The following is a 17,567-nucleotide window of genomic DNA, read 5'->3' as shown; positions in this document are numbered from 1 at the left end:
AAGAGATAACATCCAGTTTGTAGTAGATAACATCTCCTACATATAAGATAACGTCCCATATTTGGTGATAACATCTTTGAAAGGAGATGTCTTTCATATGTTGGAGATAACATCTCCTATAGGAGATAACATTCCCCACCTAGGATACAGCATACCATATGTAGGAGATTACATGTCGTACCCAGGAGATAACATCCAGTTTGTAGTAGATAACATCTAGGATACAGCATCCCATATGTAGTAGATAATATCTCCAGTGTAGGTGTTTTTGGCAACACTGTCAGCATTTTTTCTCACCTTGCCTCTCAGGGTCTCTGTCGGTATTTCTACTTTACTTGAACACATTTTTCCCACCAAAGGTTAACAAAGTAAAGTTTGTGGTCTACTTTGGGAACTGGAGCCAAAAATGTAAAGTATCTTTGGTTTGTAATAAATTCACCGTAACCTTCCTGCAGGGCAGCAGCTGTTTCCAGACTCAGACTGAATGTTTCTGTCGTCAGGACTGGGTTCACTCTTTGTTTCCAGTCCAGACTTTGTTGCCTGTTACTTATTTTTGTTGGACTTTTCTTGTTATCAGAGTAATGACAGCAGGGAGGCTTCAGAATCCAGCCAATCACAGACCAGAACACAGCCAGAGCCAAAAAAAATTGGACTCCTCTGTTCTCCCTCATTTCTCCAGTTTCTCCATTTCTTTCTCCTCATTCCTAGTGCACTCCTCCTCCTCTTCCTCCTCCTCCTCCTCTTCCTCTCTGTTTCAATTCTATCGTTCATCTTGCCGTTTTTCTGCAGCCTTATCTTGGGCGTTCTCTCTATTTTCTGCTTGGTTCTTTTCTATGGTTATAATCAACAGATCGGCTGTGGCATTTTATTGTGTGTGTGTGTGTGTGTGTGTGTGTGTGTAAGGGCAGAACATTGTTCAGTGCTACACTTTATCGCCACAAACCATGCAACTTCCTGCAGACCATATTGGTGTGTGTGTGTGTGTGTGTGTGTGTGTGTGTGTGTGTCTACCTACATGCCAAGTCTGCATGAATGCAACAATCAGTGCTGTGTGCACAGACTGTGTGTGTGCATGCATGCATGCATGTGTGTTGTGTGTGTACGTGTGTATGTGTGTGTGTGTGTGTGTGTGTGTGTGTGTGAATGCTAACTATGGAAGCCAATATAACAGCCGAGGAGCAACTAAACAGCATGGTGGCTGTGTGTAATTACACATCATTACTGTGCCTCTGCATGTGTGTGTGTGTGTGTGTGTGTGTGTGTTGTGTATAATAGCAGTCCATTCTGCTCGGCCTTTCTCTGGTTTGTGACAGGAAGTCACAGCTCAGGGAGAAAGTTGAGCCGAGACTCTAAAAAACACTGAAATAAATCTGATTCAAATGACTTCCAGCTTTGTCGGAAAACTCATAACAAAGAACAACTAACTGAAGCAAACAGCTGACCAACTCTTCCACAGCTGCTCTGATTAAGACTCTTTACATTCACAATGAATCAAATGTTTTTATAGCAGGATGAAATGCACGTAAAGTTCCAGTGGTTGAACAGTGATATAACTCCAGATCTTTCATCTCTGAGTCGTTGCGATGCCAATAAAGTTCGACTCTGGTGGGACTCGAACCCACAACCTTTGAATCACTTCTCTCGTGTTCAACTAGAAGTCCAACGCGCTATCCATTGCGCCACAGAGCCACATGGCAGCCTGAGGTCTTGTTTTAGTTGCAGTTGGTATGTTGAAACATGTTAAAAATAGAAGCTCAGAGCAGCAGAGTGGTGACTGAGACCTTACTCTGTTGGACTGAAGGTATCAGAGCTGTGGTGATTCACAAGATATTAAATTAACTCTGTAATCTGCTGAAACAGGATGCAGGTTGCTTCTCAACCCTCAATATTTCTATTTTCTTGATTCCAGCTGAAATGTGAGACATATTTATTTTTCATTATTTTACAACTCGTTTATGTTGAATTTACCAACCAGGTCAAAATACTCACACTTGGTCAGCAGTGGGAAACTTTCCCTTGGGAAAGCAATTTATCTTTCCTTAATTTTCATTGTTGTCCTGCCACGTTTTGCCTGATATTGCCAGGCAGTGTTAAACAATAACGGCAACCAGCCGTGTATCATGCTGACGTCAAAGGACAGCTTTTTACATAAGTCACAGACGCCGGAATTTATTGACAAAGTGCCAAATTTCACCGACTTCGGAGTGAGACTAAGTTAAACCTAATCACGTGTTTTTGTTACCTAAACCTAAGAAAGTAAACCTAAAAATGTGTTTTACCAATGCTCAAAGTTTATTTTGAAAAGTGACAACATGCATTTAACTTGAAGAAACTGTACATTTCCTGTGAAAATGGAAGTGTCCTTTGAAAAGACACAGCGCATGTAACAGGCATAAATCGACACGCCGTTCCCAAACATCCAAACCAATACACGAGGTATATCCAGACCAACATAAGTTGACACTTGGGGCTGCGGCCTAAACCTCTGTATTTGACGAGTTGGGAGTGAGACCCTAACCCTGTGTTTACAGGATCCAAAAAACAGAGACACTTGCTGTGGGCAGGCAATGACCAATGTCCAGTTCAAGTCATGAAGAGAATCACAGAACCAGGATAAATATTATGTGCTTACACATTCAGGTCAACCACAGACACGGGTTTAACCCACTTCACTATGCTTGTCTAAAGAAGTAAAACATAGCTGACATTTTACTGGCCAAAGTTTAAAACCCTGTGCATTGCACATAGAAAGTATGTTAAGGAAATAACTCCAGAAAAAAAATCTATTAACTTGGGAACAGCAGCACAATGATGAGTGAAGGCCTGATGACAGAAGGCCAGAGCTTCCTGTAAGTGGCCCAGAATTCCAAATCATGAAAAATGTTTTCACACTGACTGGACCAAGACCACCTCTTTTCATGGGGCCATGGTTTAGCTGTTTATTCCGGACCGTGACCTGGGGCAGTTTCACACTTGTAATTTTGATTCAGATCAAACTGAAAAATCAGGTGTGAAAGGGCCCTGACTGACGAGCTAAGGCTACATGCATTCTTACTCATTTTCGTTTTAAAATTAAATCGATCGTAAGACTTTTTTTTTTTTTTTTTTTACCATTTAAGGATTAATCTCCGTCCACACTAACCTGCTAAAAACGCATATCACATGATCATCACACTGGACACATGAGTGCAAACGGTGTAAACAGGAAGCAGATTTTCCACTCTGCAGTTGGTTGTTAAGTCAAAGAAAATACTATGGCGATAGTGAAAAGTAAGACCACAGATTTCTTTGCTTGGACCAACGATGAGGTGGAACTGTTACTGAAAGTAACACATGAGTATAAGGTGTTCAAGGTGGCAGAAAAAACACTGGGAGGCACTACAAGGCAAATATAGCAACCTATCAGAGGTATAAAGCGGGGAGCATTATCCATCGCTGGAAGAGACCATGCCAAGAGGTAAGGAGCCCCCACACAAGAAGGTAAAATCACAGAAGGTATGTAGACCAAGCTTTAATGTTTTGGCCTGAAACAAAGTGACTGATAAGACGCAACTGGGAAGTGAACATGGGCATGGGAGTTTTCAAAATAAAACCTGTTAACAGTGTTTCCAAAGGACCCTGTCTCAGGGGAGCAGTATGGACACTAGGTATAAATGCAGCAATAGTTATGCTGCTGTTCTCTCCTCCCCAAAAAGTTATAAGATACGTCTGTAGGGTCACCTAGACAAGCCCCACCCCTTACCTGTGTTGCTAGGCGATCTCTGGCTGCCACGCCGTGACCCCTCAGGCATGGTGCGATGATGTCACAGGGAGTAGAAACCTGGAAAGGAAAAAAAAAATCCTGGTTAGCTTCAACACTGACTCTCTGTCTCAACATCCCCTTTCATCAGCCATTCTTTCTCTGTGGTTTTTCTTCTTCTGCAACATCAAAGCACAGCAGCAGCACAAAGAGACTTAACACACACACACACACACACACACACACACACACAGCATCAGGAGGTGAAAAAAGGAAAAACCTTTATACACATCTTTGTTTCACAGCAGAGAAGAAGAGGAGGTCCGTATAAAAGAATTCTCTGTGAGGACATGTGTAATGTTTGGCTGGAAGACAAGAATGTGGTCTCTTCTCTTAACTGCTGTGCGTGTGTGTGTGTGTGTGTGTGTGTGTGTGTGCGTGTCCACTCGAGGAAAACGGCCTCCTACAAAGTCATTGATATAGTAACACAGATTGACCCAATTAGTCCATCGTACGTCAAACGAGTGTTTCTGCAGCTGTCTGCTGAACGACTGAGAGATGTGGGTCAGGTGGGGAGGAGGGGGCGGAGAGGGCGGAGAGGGTGTTTGGGTGAGGGAGTTTAGGGGGGTTCAGAGGTGTCAGTAATACAAGCCAGATGCAGCAGTGGTCTGCAGGTTGCAGGTTTAAATCCTTGTGTGACAACACCTGCAGATTGTCCATCACTACAAACTACAAACCAGTATTCAATAAACTTTTTTCGTTCTTCATCCAAATTAAACCCATAAAAATCTTTTCACATGTTGCTCCTAACGTTTTTTGTTAAGAACTACAACTCCCATTGACAGTCTGTGGTTAAAGTGTCACACAGGCAGAATATTTTGATCGATTGTCTCATGGATCAGTGCGTCACTATGCTGTGAGCTATTAACTTTTTCTACAATGATCAATCAAGGCCTCCAGTTGCTCTTTGATCCTTCACACAAAGCTCATTCATCAACTCAATCACCAGAGAAGCAGAAAAAAACACTTGGATATGGTTCAGAAAAGATCATGTTTAAGCTTTGAAGCTTATACTATCCTACAGTATAGCAGTCCTATAAGGCCAAACAACACATCAGCGTTGGTTGAATCTGTAAGACCCTGAATTACATCTGATGCTGACATTTTTACAGCTCTCACTTTCTTCAGCATCTGTGCAGGAGACTATGGTAATAATTAGTGACTTGACTATGAAAAGCCATGCACCCAAATTTGTACATATCTCATATTTTGAAAGGCTGCAATCAGCGCAGTGATTGTACGTAGGCAGGTTGCGGTGGTGGAACAGTCACAAAAAACAGACTTTCCCCTGAGGTCACGTGTTCGGATCCGTGTGAACCTTGAGTCATTTTAAGTGTTTCTTTTCCTAAACCTTACCTCAGAAACTTCAGGTTAATTACGTTGCTGTAATTTGTGGGCTGCAAATTCATAGGATATCATACAAACCGTTCTTTTTTTTTACACTTCAGATTTACTTTACATTTTAAAAAAATGTTATAAAAGGACTGACAAAAGAGTACAAAAACACAAACAAACAAAAAATAAGTAAACAAATAAATGGTTTGGATTGCTCTGTTATTATCTCTGTGACATAGTCATTGACTCCATCTCTCATCTTGTTGTTGACACGAAAACATTGTCCATTTCTCCCATTTCTCTCAACATTGCTCCGCTTGAGTCTTTATCCTGTTGGTCAACAGTTCCATATCATATGCTTCATTCACAATTTTTAACCATTCATCTTGTGTTTTTAGTTATTCCTTGTACCATCTCTTCATGATGGCCTTTTAACAAGCTGCCTTCTCTGACTTCTCTTAACACATCCACTCCCACATCCACATCCGGACCGCATCTTCTCAGGTATTTGCTCTTAATTTGTAGTGTAATAATCTAATTATATTCTTTCAACAGCACTCTTTAAAAGTATGAGAGGATGTTGTAGACTGTATACGAACCAATCTTTTAGAATATATTGGATTGTGGCAAATCTAGTAAGGTATGGCTGGGTTAGGTTTCAGCTGAACTAAAACACTTGGGTATTGTTGGGGAGTTGATTTAGTTATACTTCATAAAAAGGTCACATTTAATTGTAGGTTTGTGACACCTCTGTTATCCTGCGTTCAATTCAGACACCTATCTAACACTTTTACTTTTCATCCCTCTACATAAAAGACGCACTGCTGTCTGTATTGGCTCTAAATGTTGCTCTGGATATACGCTGCGAGGTGCGAAGTTGTGCAATATGGACGTAATTCCTGAGAAACTGGGCTGAATGTGGACAGAAATCCTCGGGGATTCAGAGAGGAATGAGGAATGGATGTGGAGGTATGTAGCTCTGTTGCACAATGGATAGCACAAGTACATATTAGGAGCTTAAAGGTTGGGGGTTCAAGTCCCATCAGAGCCTCATTTACACACAACATGGACACACAAGCCTGATAATGCAGCTGAATATGTGGATTACCAGATGTTGTGCATTCAAGGTTCCCAAATTAATAGTCATACTTCACAGATGTCTGTATGTAAGTTTGTTTCCTTTTGAGAGTGTGGAGAATATTTTGAAATCCTTCACGCCAGATTACATCTACACTACTCAGTCATAACTCAGTCAAATCTTTATTTTTCAGATAGAGTGAGACTTTGCAGTGTTGGTGGTGAAAGCAAGGAAATCTGTCCACTCTCCATTAGGTTCTCTGTTTTCCTCTGAGACATTTTCTTTTCTAGATTTATAATCAATAGCTAGTCTAGCAAAGGAGATTCCACCGCTAACTCACCACCGCTATTTAGGTTCACCAAAATTCAGAAGATGGGACCAGGGGTCTTATTCATAAATATTGCAAACACACAAAATGAGGCCTGAAAGAGGTGTACACCACTTCTCACGCACAAGTTGTTATCTGAAAAACAGACCTGATGGGAGAAACTCTGACCCATGCTTATGAATATTTGGTGAGTTGGAAGCCTGATTGTACACACTCTTTTATAAATGAGAGTCATAGATGTATGACACTACACTGAGACACTGACAAGAGGCTAAAGAGTGGCATGCAGCTCCAGAGCTGCAGGTTACCTGCCCCTGCATTGGATCAAACATTATCATCTACATTATTTCATATTCTTCTCAGCATCTCTCGTTTTCAGTGGTTACTGGTGAGGACAGAATCTATGCAGCCACCTAAAGAAAAAGCACCGTGCCCAGCATCTGTTCTCACTTTTTTGTGCGGCCGCTCTGAGTGCTTTAAATCAAAAATCTCAGAACTTTTCAGGAAGGTGTCGGTGACGTCACTGCTGCATCTTTAGCTAGGCTACTGTCTGCTATCACGGTGAAGACAGAAAAGCTCAATTTTTTAAAGCAGATCAGCTGGCGGACTCTGGATGTTGCTGGTGAGTGGAGTGCTGTGTTTTTGTCTCCAGTTGCTTTGCAAGCTTGACATTGACCGTGTAGTCAACCCTCTGTTAATGTAGCATTGCAATAGCTACCTAGCTGACGTCAGTGTCAAGAAATTGTTGTCATCGAGACAGACCCATGCGGAGCACGTCATAATAAAAAGCGCTGGGATGAAGTGCCCTGCCCTGCCACTGCTTTTCTGCTAAAGAAAAACATTATGTGGACACAGGCCACAGAGTGGAGAAGGAAAAGGGGAGTGCTGCACAGTGTGTACGAACCTTAACAGAGGAAATATGAGATATGGAGTTGAGAAAGTAAAAGTGAGTCTGAATTACAGAAAAAACAAAGTTAACTTGAATCAATCAAATGTATTAATTCAGAGGCAGAGAGTGAAAATGAGCGAGTGACCCTGAGAGAACATACAGGACACACAGAGACACACACAGAACAGACAGAGGACTGGATCAGGTCTAGCGCTGTGGTTAACCGACTCTGAGGTTACACACTCACATGCACACAAAGGTCTTTAACATCCATCAGTGCTTAAAGACTCTCCGCTAAGAGAATAAAACAGTGTTGCAGGCTAGTGTGTGTGTGTGTGTGTGTAATTTGGACAACCTCATCATCACCTACAAAGGTATTTCCAGGTGCATCCACCACTTATACACCTCATCATCACGCACACGCACCCCAGTGACCGACAATGGCAGCGAACCAACACTCTCACTTACATCACATCAGCGTGCTCAGTGCGTGTGTGTGTGTGTGTTCTTAAAACCCTATCTCATTGCCGAGGCAACTGTACGGGCTCGTGCACAGACATCAGCTCCATTAAACCGAACAGAGCCGTCAAACACAATTTCAGTTTCTCCACTTCAGCAGTTTGACCCGGCAGTTTCACTTCCACTGAGCTCCGCAGTGGGACCGGCCTCAGCTCCCACAGTGACTTTCAACATTACAGGAGAGTTACAGTGGAAAAGGTCAAAGGTCAGAGGTCACAGCTTCTTGTCAGTACAGCTGAATCCCCAGAGCACACCCATCTACCTCCCAGTTTACAGGGTGGCGGGAGGATAATGCTGCCATGGAGTCTGTTCATTTTCTGAGCCTATAATATGTTAATAGTGACATTAAAGAATACTGAATGAACTACCAGCAGCTCCTGTTTGCAGACAACCATCACTAGTTTACTGTGTTACTGAAGAAAACTTAAAAACGTGATGATTCTCAGGCAGGTTCTGCAGTTATGCGGAGCGTATTTGGAGACGTCTGGATGTTAACTGGTGACAGAGTTTAAGTTTCATTGGATCTAAATATATGCAATCTTGATATATGAAATCCCCAGTATTATTTCAGTTCATTTTTTTCAGTGTGAATGCACCAGACTCACTGTCAGGGAGGGTCAAAAGGTACAGATGACCCCAGTCAAAGACCAAGACCCTTAAATGGGATCAAGTACAGCACTTTACTTACAGACTTTCGCAATGCACAGAACTCACAAGTGCCACTAATGTAAACATGTGAGACGGACTGCAGCCTGGTTAGCTAAGTCAGAATGCCTCACCAAAACTCAGGAGCCCCTAAAAAGTGTCAGGGTCCAGAGAGAACAAGCAAATGAAAGCAGCAGAGAGGCGATGACCAAACGCCTGATAAAAAACATGACGCAGCAGCAGGTGTGACAGGCAGAGCTGAAGGTGAGGAGTGAGGCAGAGTGATGTTAGCAAATAAAACCTGCTGTATCTGCTCGGTTTAAAGCTACAGTGAAGACACAGGTTTCACATTAAACTAGAGGATCTAAGGCTTCCACTGGTACCAACCATTTATGCTGTCTTGTCACAAAGGGGGCCCAATAATGCTCCAAAGTTATGCAACATTTTGGGGAAGCATTTTTCAAAATGGTGTATTTTCATATTCTGCATACTGGGTCCCTGAACTGTCTTTAAATTGTATAATTTGGGCCATTTCTTACACGATTTTTCTTTTCTCTAATCATTCATATGAGAGCATTTTTCGGCCCAGGACACATGAGACTACCTCTGCTTTTCAAAATCAGGTCTTAACAGTAAATGCAAGTACAAGCAGATCCAAAATACATTTGGAAATATGACAAATTGGATTATATTCACAGGATGTATAAAAGTCTACAGGAATTCCCCCCACATCATTGAGTGTGGATGAGGGGCCCACTAACCAGAGTTACCACCTTGTGGTTTTGTACCTCTGCAAACCAGTCAGATTCCAGTTTACATCCGGCAGCAGTGACAGCTGAAAAATGTGGATGTTTCTGCAAAGAAGCTACATGTTCTAAAACTTGAACACTTCACACCCGGCAGCACAGAAGAGCTCAAAGATCAGCACAGTTTCAAGATGGACACCCGAGATTAGTGTCACCAGTTCTGCCTCCGGTCACAGCTGTCTCTGGCATAAAGGCTTTAAAAGGCCTCTGTGAACAGCTGTGAACATGTGGAGTTATGGTCAGGACATTCTAGACAAGCATGAGCAGAGTCGGCTAAAGGTTTAAGTTCCAAAAGAGTCAATGTTTAAAACAGACACAATGGCATCACTGCTTTCAACAGTCCCTGGTGGTCTAGTGGTTAGGATTCGGCGCTCTCACCGCCGCGGCCCGGGTTCGATTCCCGGTCAGGGAAGGTTTATTTTCTCAAATCAGTCTGTGGGGACTTGGCTTGGGATTGGCAGGGTGGCTGTTCAAATCCAGCATAAAGCACTCACTACAAAGTATGACCAATGCACTGACAGGAGTCAAGAAGGAAGAAGTATAAAGGAGCCAGCCTGCGGTGGCAAAGTGATCAAATAAAGACCTGAGACTCCGTGTGGACCCTGACCAAGTAGACTTAGAGTTATTTTCACATCAGGTCACTACATCACCTTAAGTGTATAACTTTATGTTGAGTACGTAACACGCCCAACCATGTTTCTTTCCCAAACTTAACCTTCATAATGTTACTTCCCAAACTCCCAGTGTTACTTTCCTACCCCTGACCTACATAACGTTACTTTCCTAAACCTGACCTACGTAACTTTACTTTCCTAACCCTAACCTACGTAAAGTTACTTTCCTAAACCTGACCTACATAATTTTACTTTCCTAAACCTGACCTACGTAACTTTACTTTCCTAAACCTGACCAACGTAATCTTAAGTGCTATATTGCAGGAAACTGGACTTGCTTGAGTTTCTTGAAGACGTTTCACCTCTCATCATCATTTAGCAACCACTGTAAAACAGAGGAGGTGGCCTCCGACACCACTTATCACCCACCTACAATGCAGTCTTGGGATCTCTCCCCGACATCCATTCACACCTGGACCCATCTAACCATAACGACACACAACGGCCGGGTGGGTAAACGACTCACATGTGACCTTAATGACTGAAACTCAGAGCTCACATGTGACTTCAACGACTCACAGTTCACACCCACATGGAGTTAAGAGCCTACGACTCTGCACCAGTCCGTTGGAACTGAAGAAGCCTTTTGGATGAGAAATGAAACGTCTTCAAGAAACTCAAGCAGCTCCAGTTGCCTATGATATAGAACTTATGATTACCATGACCTCTATGACCAAGAATTCGAAGAGGCAGAAACAAATCTCACTCCTCCAGACTGACTTGAAATGCTTTCCAATTAAATGTTCGTCAGTTTACTTAATTACTGACAGGTTAATAAAAGTTTAACAGGGCAGACAACAGCAGGTGGCGTCATGCTCACTGCCTCCTCTGTTATTGTGTTTGAGCTCAAACACACACGAGAGTACGCAGAACAGAGAAAACAGAGATTGATGACAGTAATTAGGAACCAGATCTCAGGAATAATTAGAATTATTAGTCATATTGTGCCTTAATGAGCCTGAACTGTAGGTCTGCACACCACAGAGACTCCTGAAGTATAACTGGAACACACAGCTATATACTGTGTGTGTGTGTGTGTGTGTGTGTGTGTGTGTGTTTACATTCTTCCTGCCTCTATTGGGGTTCATGTTTATATGACATCACTGACAGAAAGAGGCCTCCTGGGTTTGAGCCCTCAGCGTCGCCTCCCAGGCTGTATTCTACAGTTCAACGAACACAAAGAAATGTAAATCTTATTTTCTAGACTTTTGTCAAAATGTAACTGTTTGTTTGTGTCTGTTGTAACATGAAGTGTGTGGAGTGGCAGTGATATATAACACAGATTATTTTACAGGAATACAATAATTTCCATCTGGGTCTGTGTTTGTGTGACTTGGCTTTAGTTTTAGTCTTTTCTCGCCAAAGTTTGATATGTAAAGTGTGGCTTGAAAACAAATTTTTAGCATTTGAAACCTGAGAAAATTAGCTTGTAAAGGGTGTCTGAACACAGCACAAGAAAACTGATGCTGATGCAGACTTCAAAGGGTTAATAGCAAGCTCTCATTTCTTATCTCTAACAAAAGTTAAGTAAGTTTAGTGGAAGCAGTTTCAGAGCTTCTGATACATGAACATACTGACTCACTCAAATTTAAGTCCAATGAGGTGGATGTGACCACATTCAGGGTACTACAGTAAATACTGACACAAAGACATGACGTTCCTAACACTGGCCATTGCAGACAGATGTTCACAGGAACATGTGGCTCTGTGTCAGTGGGGAGGAAACTGGACTTCTGACTTCAGAGGAAGACATTCAGAGAGTTCAAGTCTCATCAGAGTCAAAGCTCACCAATATAAATATTATATGGACCACTGAAACTTGAATTTCAGGTTAGTAGCACTAGTTCAGGCAGGATACGATGTCAAGCTCAGCTCATATCCAAGGTACATCAGCTGACAAAGTGTGTTGACTGGCTCTGTGGCGCAATGGATAGCGCATTGGACTTCTAGCTGAGAACTGAGGAAGTGATTCAAAGGTTGTGGGTTCGAGTCCCACCAGAGTCGACTGTTATGAAAGATTGTGGTTGACAGCAGAATTTCATACTGCTGTTCCACCTTGCTACTCTGTATAAAACGTATGATTGCATAATGTTGGGACAGTGTCGTCCTGCCTCTGAGCCAGGAACGGAGGTAGTGACAGCATTGAAACGATGTTTGTATTCACGATACAGCCTATTCATTCATTCATTTATTTATAACATACATTAATCAACATTTCTTTAAATGTGCCAGCTGGCTAATTTTCAACAGATCATGGGCAGCACGGGTCTGAGGTTTTGACGACGTGTTATGCATGCGACCCACCGTGGGAGATTTAAAAAGCAGCTGATAGCAGTTAGCAGCTAACTCAAAAAAGAAGAACAGTGGCTGAAAATGTCATTGTTATCTTTTATAAAGCGCTGTCAACATGTATTTTATATGTCACAGTAGAGGCCGATGTTGTTGTGTTATACATGCAGTTCATCGAGCCTCTGTTGCTTCCGTGATGCCGACCTGCTGTTGAAAACCACACACTCAAGTGTCGTTTGGTCCTATGTAAAAAAAGCAGAGGCGACGTAAAGAAGGGACTTCGAAGCAGCTCTGTAGAGCAATCTCTGGGCTACTGTCAGGAGGACACACTGACCCAGGGAGGCAAACACACACACACACAGTCATGACTATTCATTTACACACACACACACACACACACACACACACACACACACACACACACACACACAGTGGGCCAGGCTAAACAAACACAGTGGCAGTCAGTGTAAACTTCCAGTAGTGTTGTAAGAGAAGAGACACACAGACGCCCTCTGTGTCATTGTGTGTGTGTGTGTGTGTGTGTGTGTGTGTGTGTGTGTGTGTTCTCTACACTTGATATTTCATATTTCATTTGCACACTCTATATTTGGGAGTTTTTTCCCTCAGGATAAATAAAGCTGTGTGTTTTATCTGAATCAATCATGTGTGCATGAACATGATGTTAAACATTGTTGAATGTTACCATGTGATGTAATGTTTGCAGTAATTAAGGGATGTCAAAGTCAAACAGTGTAACGTATAAACACAAATTACTGTGTTTTCTCTCTTTGTCAGAACTTAGTGGGCAAAGAAAAAACATTTTAAAGTCTTTGTCATTGTTTCGCCCTCTGTTCAACCGTCAGTCTTCTGAGAGGATGAATGTGAAACCACCAGCTGAAATCATCTGTGTTCCTGTTGTTGAGGTGTTTCAGTGTCACTGTACACCTTGACTATAGAGATGTCCTACACACAATAATCGTCATCATGGATCGCCTGTGCACGCAGTTTATTACAACCCATATTTATTGTTAAGTGGCGACCACTAGTGGCTGTGGTAATTATGAAGAGAGAAAAGGAGGAACTCAGGTAGTATAAATAGCGACAAAGTCTGCATGTGCAGTAGGTCTGGGTGGACGAATTGGTCAAACAAACACAGGACTTTCCACGAGGTGACCACTGTTCATGTCACATGAAAGAAAGAACGACACCGCAAGTTGCCTATCAGTATCTGGGTGATGTGGGGTCGTATTTCTGTTTACACCTGCACCTTGTTCCTACCTCTTTCCCAATCCCAGAATTGCAATAGCAGCATTGGTGATTATAAATGAAAGTTTTGGCAGCATTTTTGGTGCAGGAGGTTGATCTCCCTACACAAGATCAATTCGCCTATTTGCATAAAGAGCAAGCTGAAATATCTAAAATCACATTGAGTCCCCATGTAATGTAAATTGGGTCCTAACTCTCAGATTGTTTATACAATGTGTATTTTAAAAAAGTTATCTTCCTTCCTTCTGTCTCGAACCATTGAGGGATTGTTTATATGTGTGTGTGACACGTTCACATCATCACACTATGTAGGCCAGCCCGCTGTGTGTGGTCTCACTGTGTCTTTGTATACACGCAAAACACTGTATTTCTCTCTCTCTCGCTTTCATACACACACACACACACACACACACACACACACACACACACACACACACACAATAGCTCCACTCTGTTGTCCTGCTGCTTCCATTGTGCTCATGGCGTCGACCAGCTCCTCACACACATACACACACACACACACTGCTGGCGCTGTGTCTGACAGTTGGTTACGTTCTCCATGAGTGACCACACACATACTGTGAAGTGAGCTGACACACCTTCAGTCGACACTGACCAGTAGAACAGCCACGGTGATACACCAGAATCACAACAATATAACTGATCAACAATTATCTTGTTGGTACTCAACAACTACATCTCCCAAGAGGCTTTGTAACAGACGTTTCAGGTCTGAATCTGTCTTCCTCCCTGGTTGAAATCTTTTACAAGAGTATTTCACCATTTTTTAGATAGAATTATTAACAGTACATCTCACAGATGGATGAGCCTGAGTTCATGTGGCTCTGTGGCGCAATGGATAGCGCATTGGACTTCTAGCTGAATACTGAGGAAGAGATTCAAAGGTTGTGGGTTCGAGTCCCACCAGAGTCGACTGTTATATCACTGGTGGGTAGAGTACTGAAAGTCTATGCTCAAGTAAAAATGACTCAAGGAAAGAAAAGTACCTGGCAAATAAACAACTCAAAGTACAAGGTGCTCCTCATGTGCTCTCACCCTCATATACTCAACCCTCACAATCAGGGCAGACTTGAGAAAAAGTGCAGGTTAAAAAAAGGAATAAGAAAACTATTTTCTACTCCTGTGCGTCACTTGTAATACGTTACTGCCCACACTGTCTTACAGTCTGCATGAACGCTGCCCAAACACAAATCAAAGTTGTGGTTTTGAGCAATCTGTTGAAAATACAGACGAATAAATCAGATTCAGTGCCCGATTGTTTGGCATGAGACGAAAAGAATAAAGCAATCATGGTTTATGTAACAGCAGAAGAATGAGGTTAGAACTGTTGTGAAAGTTCTCTTGAGGGAAACACGAAGTCTGAGTCAGAGACACTCTGACCTTTGACCCCTGTCTGTTAGCAGCTAAATCTGGACCACTCTCTTCTTTGTGTTTACAATAGTTTGGAGTTGAGTTCATTCCAGTTCTGTTTGATGGGTGGAAACAGGACAAGAACAACTTTTACAAGACCCAAGGAAGATGACTAACATGATGTAATTAGAAAAGTTAGTCTGGGAACGTGCTGACACCGGGAACGGGAAGAAAGACCAGCTGACAGGTTAGAAACATTCACCACACTCTGTGCTACAATTTCACAGCACTTACTCATGTTATACACAATGTGCTAATCTTTGAATTGTACTGTTTTCCACTTACTATCCAAAAATAAACATATTTTTATAGTTTTGCCATCAGACATCAGTCAAACTACAACTTTAAAATTACACAACAAATGTTTCTACTGACAATGTAATCGTTTTGTTTTCTAAGATCTTTCTGGAACTGTTTCAACCCCATTTCTTGCAGCTGTGAGTAGCATCTATATTTCCTTTGTGCGCTGCTTTGTGGGACAATGGTGTCCACGACCGCCGATTCAACAATGGGCCGTATTCACCCAGCGCTCTGACTGTTTGCATTATACTTCAGTTGTCATATTTTCCAATGTGAACATGCTACATGCCCCAGTCTGCTGAGAATTTATGTGTGGTGCAGATCTGGGGCACAGCATCTTACTGCTGACTAACTCTTTAAGATAAACTATAAACAGACTTCAAGAAAGTCCCTGGCCTAACAACATTATGGCTGCAAATAACTCTTTCAAATGTGATTTAGAGAATAACAGGGCATATAACCAGGCCAGTGTGCTGATGTCATGTGGTACATTATGGACAAAAGGCAGAAACATTAGCTAAATATCAGGAAACACAAAGTCCAGCTGAGGCTGATGTGAGTGTCCTCAATTCTGCAGGTCATAAACCAAAGTGTTGGACATATTAAAATGACCTGATGATGGCGCTAGATGAAAAGTGAGAGGATCATCAAAGTTGTTATAGTTCATCCTGAGGGGAACATGAATTTCATCGCGGTCCATCCCATAGTTGTTCAGATATTTTAGTCATATCTAAAAGCTTCTAATGGAGTCAGTTGCAAAAAACACCTTAAGTTAAGAATTTCCTGAAAGTCCTTGCAAAGATTCCCTTGAAATAAAATCGGTTACACAAAACACCCTTCAGTCTCCTTCTAAAGTTTTCCTTAAAAAGTTTACTTAACTGTTCAGGGTGTTTTTTCTTTGTCTTGGTCTTACACATAAGGGAATCCCTCAACTGTTGCACAAAAGGCCTTAGCAACAAGAGCAAGGTAATAAAAAAAAACTTAAGGTACCTCTGACTCTATCTGAACTGCAACATGACCAAGTTTATGGTGATAAATGAAAAAAACAGCCACACCACTGAGAGGAGTGTTCTGTGACCAGGAGAACCCGATGGATACGCTTTTGATTTTACACTTTAGATTTGACTGAATTAATTTAGTTTCTACAGTTGTTTTCTGTATTGATTGACTTTTTTGATTTACTTTGTAGTTTGTGCTCTCTATGATTATATTCCTCCAGAAGTTTCATCTTAAATCTTAATTTTTTCAGTGTCTAACTATAAGGGATGCCGCGTCTTTAACCGCCTGGGAAACGTGTGGTCGGGCGCTGGGTGCTACTTTTGCACCTTTTCAGTGCCAGCTTTCAAGAGTGCAGCGATAGGATGTGAGGTTGCAAAACAACCTTAACGAGCAACGTATCACAGCCTATTAACCTGAAATCCTAAGTGCAGAGCTGATCTTCTTCCAGGCGCTGTTTGTGTGTAAGACAGATGTAAAGCTCTGACAGCTCTGCACTAACATGAGCAGCTTTTCCATATTAACCATAGACTGATATTTACGGAAGAAGGGAAAGATATCTGTCAGCTTCCCAAAACTGAACTTGATTTATCTCAGGGCGCAGCCATCGTGCCCTAAAAAACAGGCTTTGTGAGATGATAACAGACAGACGAGCCTGAGTCCAAGCAAATACACAATCTCCATTGAAACTTTTACACTTTAACGCAATAAATTAGTTAACATTTTTCTTTAACTAAGGAAATTTTTAAGTAAGTCCCTCAAGTGTCATATTTTGGTCCCTGGACTTACTCCTTAAAACAACAATAAAACGTGCAAATATTCAAACACACCATTATGCATGTCATCAGCTGGTAAAAATAACTGCTGCCCTTTATTCTGTTGTGTTCTGTTTTAATCTGTTCTATTGTCCTGTGTTGTATTGTGGGAAGTGGAGTCCTCTCAGCGGACAGTTGAACCATCGACGTGATGACTCTTTAAATCTGTCATCAGCTGCTGAAGAGAACAGACCATAAAACACAGGATCAGTGTTTGTGTGCACTTGGAAATTCCCTCTATTTATTTATCTGTGTGTGTGTGTGTGTGTGTGTGTGTGTGTGTGTGTGTGTGTGTGTGTCAAATTAGTGGAAAGAAACAAAATGACAGAGGGTTTTTATGGGACGACTGGAATGATAGAGCCACAGAGAAGGAGCAGTGATTCATGATGGGAATGTA

At 41.9% G+C, this 17,567-nt stretch overlaps 1 protein-coding gene and 4 non-coding genes across 6 annotated transcripts in view; 3 read left to right on the top strand and 2 right to left on the bottom strand.

Moving 5' to 3' along the window:
• The window catches only part of plekhg2 (pleckstrin homology domain containing, family G (with RhoGef domain) member 2), a 114,809-nt gene that overhangs the window by 86,877 nt on the left and 10,365 nt on the right, over positions 1-17,567 (bottom strand). For both annotated transcript variants that reach the window (XM_049575791.1, XM_049575792.1), the window contains exon 2: positions 3,743-3,820. In XM_049575791.1, coding sequence (XP_049431748.1) covers positions 3,743-3,791 — 49 coding nt within the window. In that variant the 5' untranslated portion in view covers positions 3,792-3,820. The remainder of the gene's footprint in view (positions 1-3,742; positions 3,821-17,567) is intronic.
• Positions 1,598-1,689, bottom strand: trnar-ucu (transfer RNA arginine (anticodon UCU)). The gene is given in 2 exon segments: positions 1,598-1,633; positions 1,653-1,689. It is a non-coding gene; the product is annotated as a tRNA-Arg (tRNA).
• On the top strand, positions 9,740-9,811 carry trnae-cuc (transfer RNA glutamic acid (anticodon CUC)). The gene has a single exon. It is a non-coding gene; the product is annotated as a tRNA-Glu (tRNA).
• On the top strand, positions 11,986-12,077 carry trnar-ucu (transfer RNA arginine (anticodon UCU)). Its single transcript is given in 2 exon segments — positions 11,986-12,022; positions 12,042-12,077. It is a non-coding gene; the product is annotated as a tRNA-Arg (tRNA).
• trnar-ucu (transfer RNA arginine (anticodon UCU)) lies at positions 14,470-14,561 on the top strand. Its single transcript is given in 2 exon segments — positions 14,470-14,506; positions 14,526-14,561. It is a non-coding gene; the product is annotated as a tRNA-Arg (tRNA).

Source organism: Epinephelus fuscoguttatus, linkage group LG5, assembly GCF_011397635.1.
Source record: "Epinephelus fuscoguttatus linkage group LG5, E.fuscoguttatus.final_Chr_v1".
NCBI lineage: Eukaryota > Metazoa > Chordata > Actinopteri > Perciformes > Serranidae > Epinephelus > Epinephelus fuscoguttatus.
This window is presented reverse-complemented; position numbering and strand designations above follow the sequence as displayed.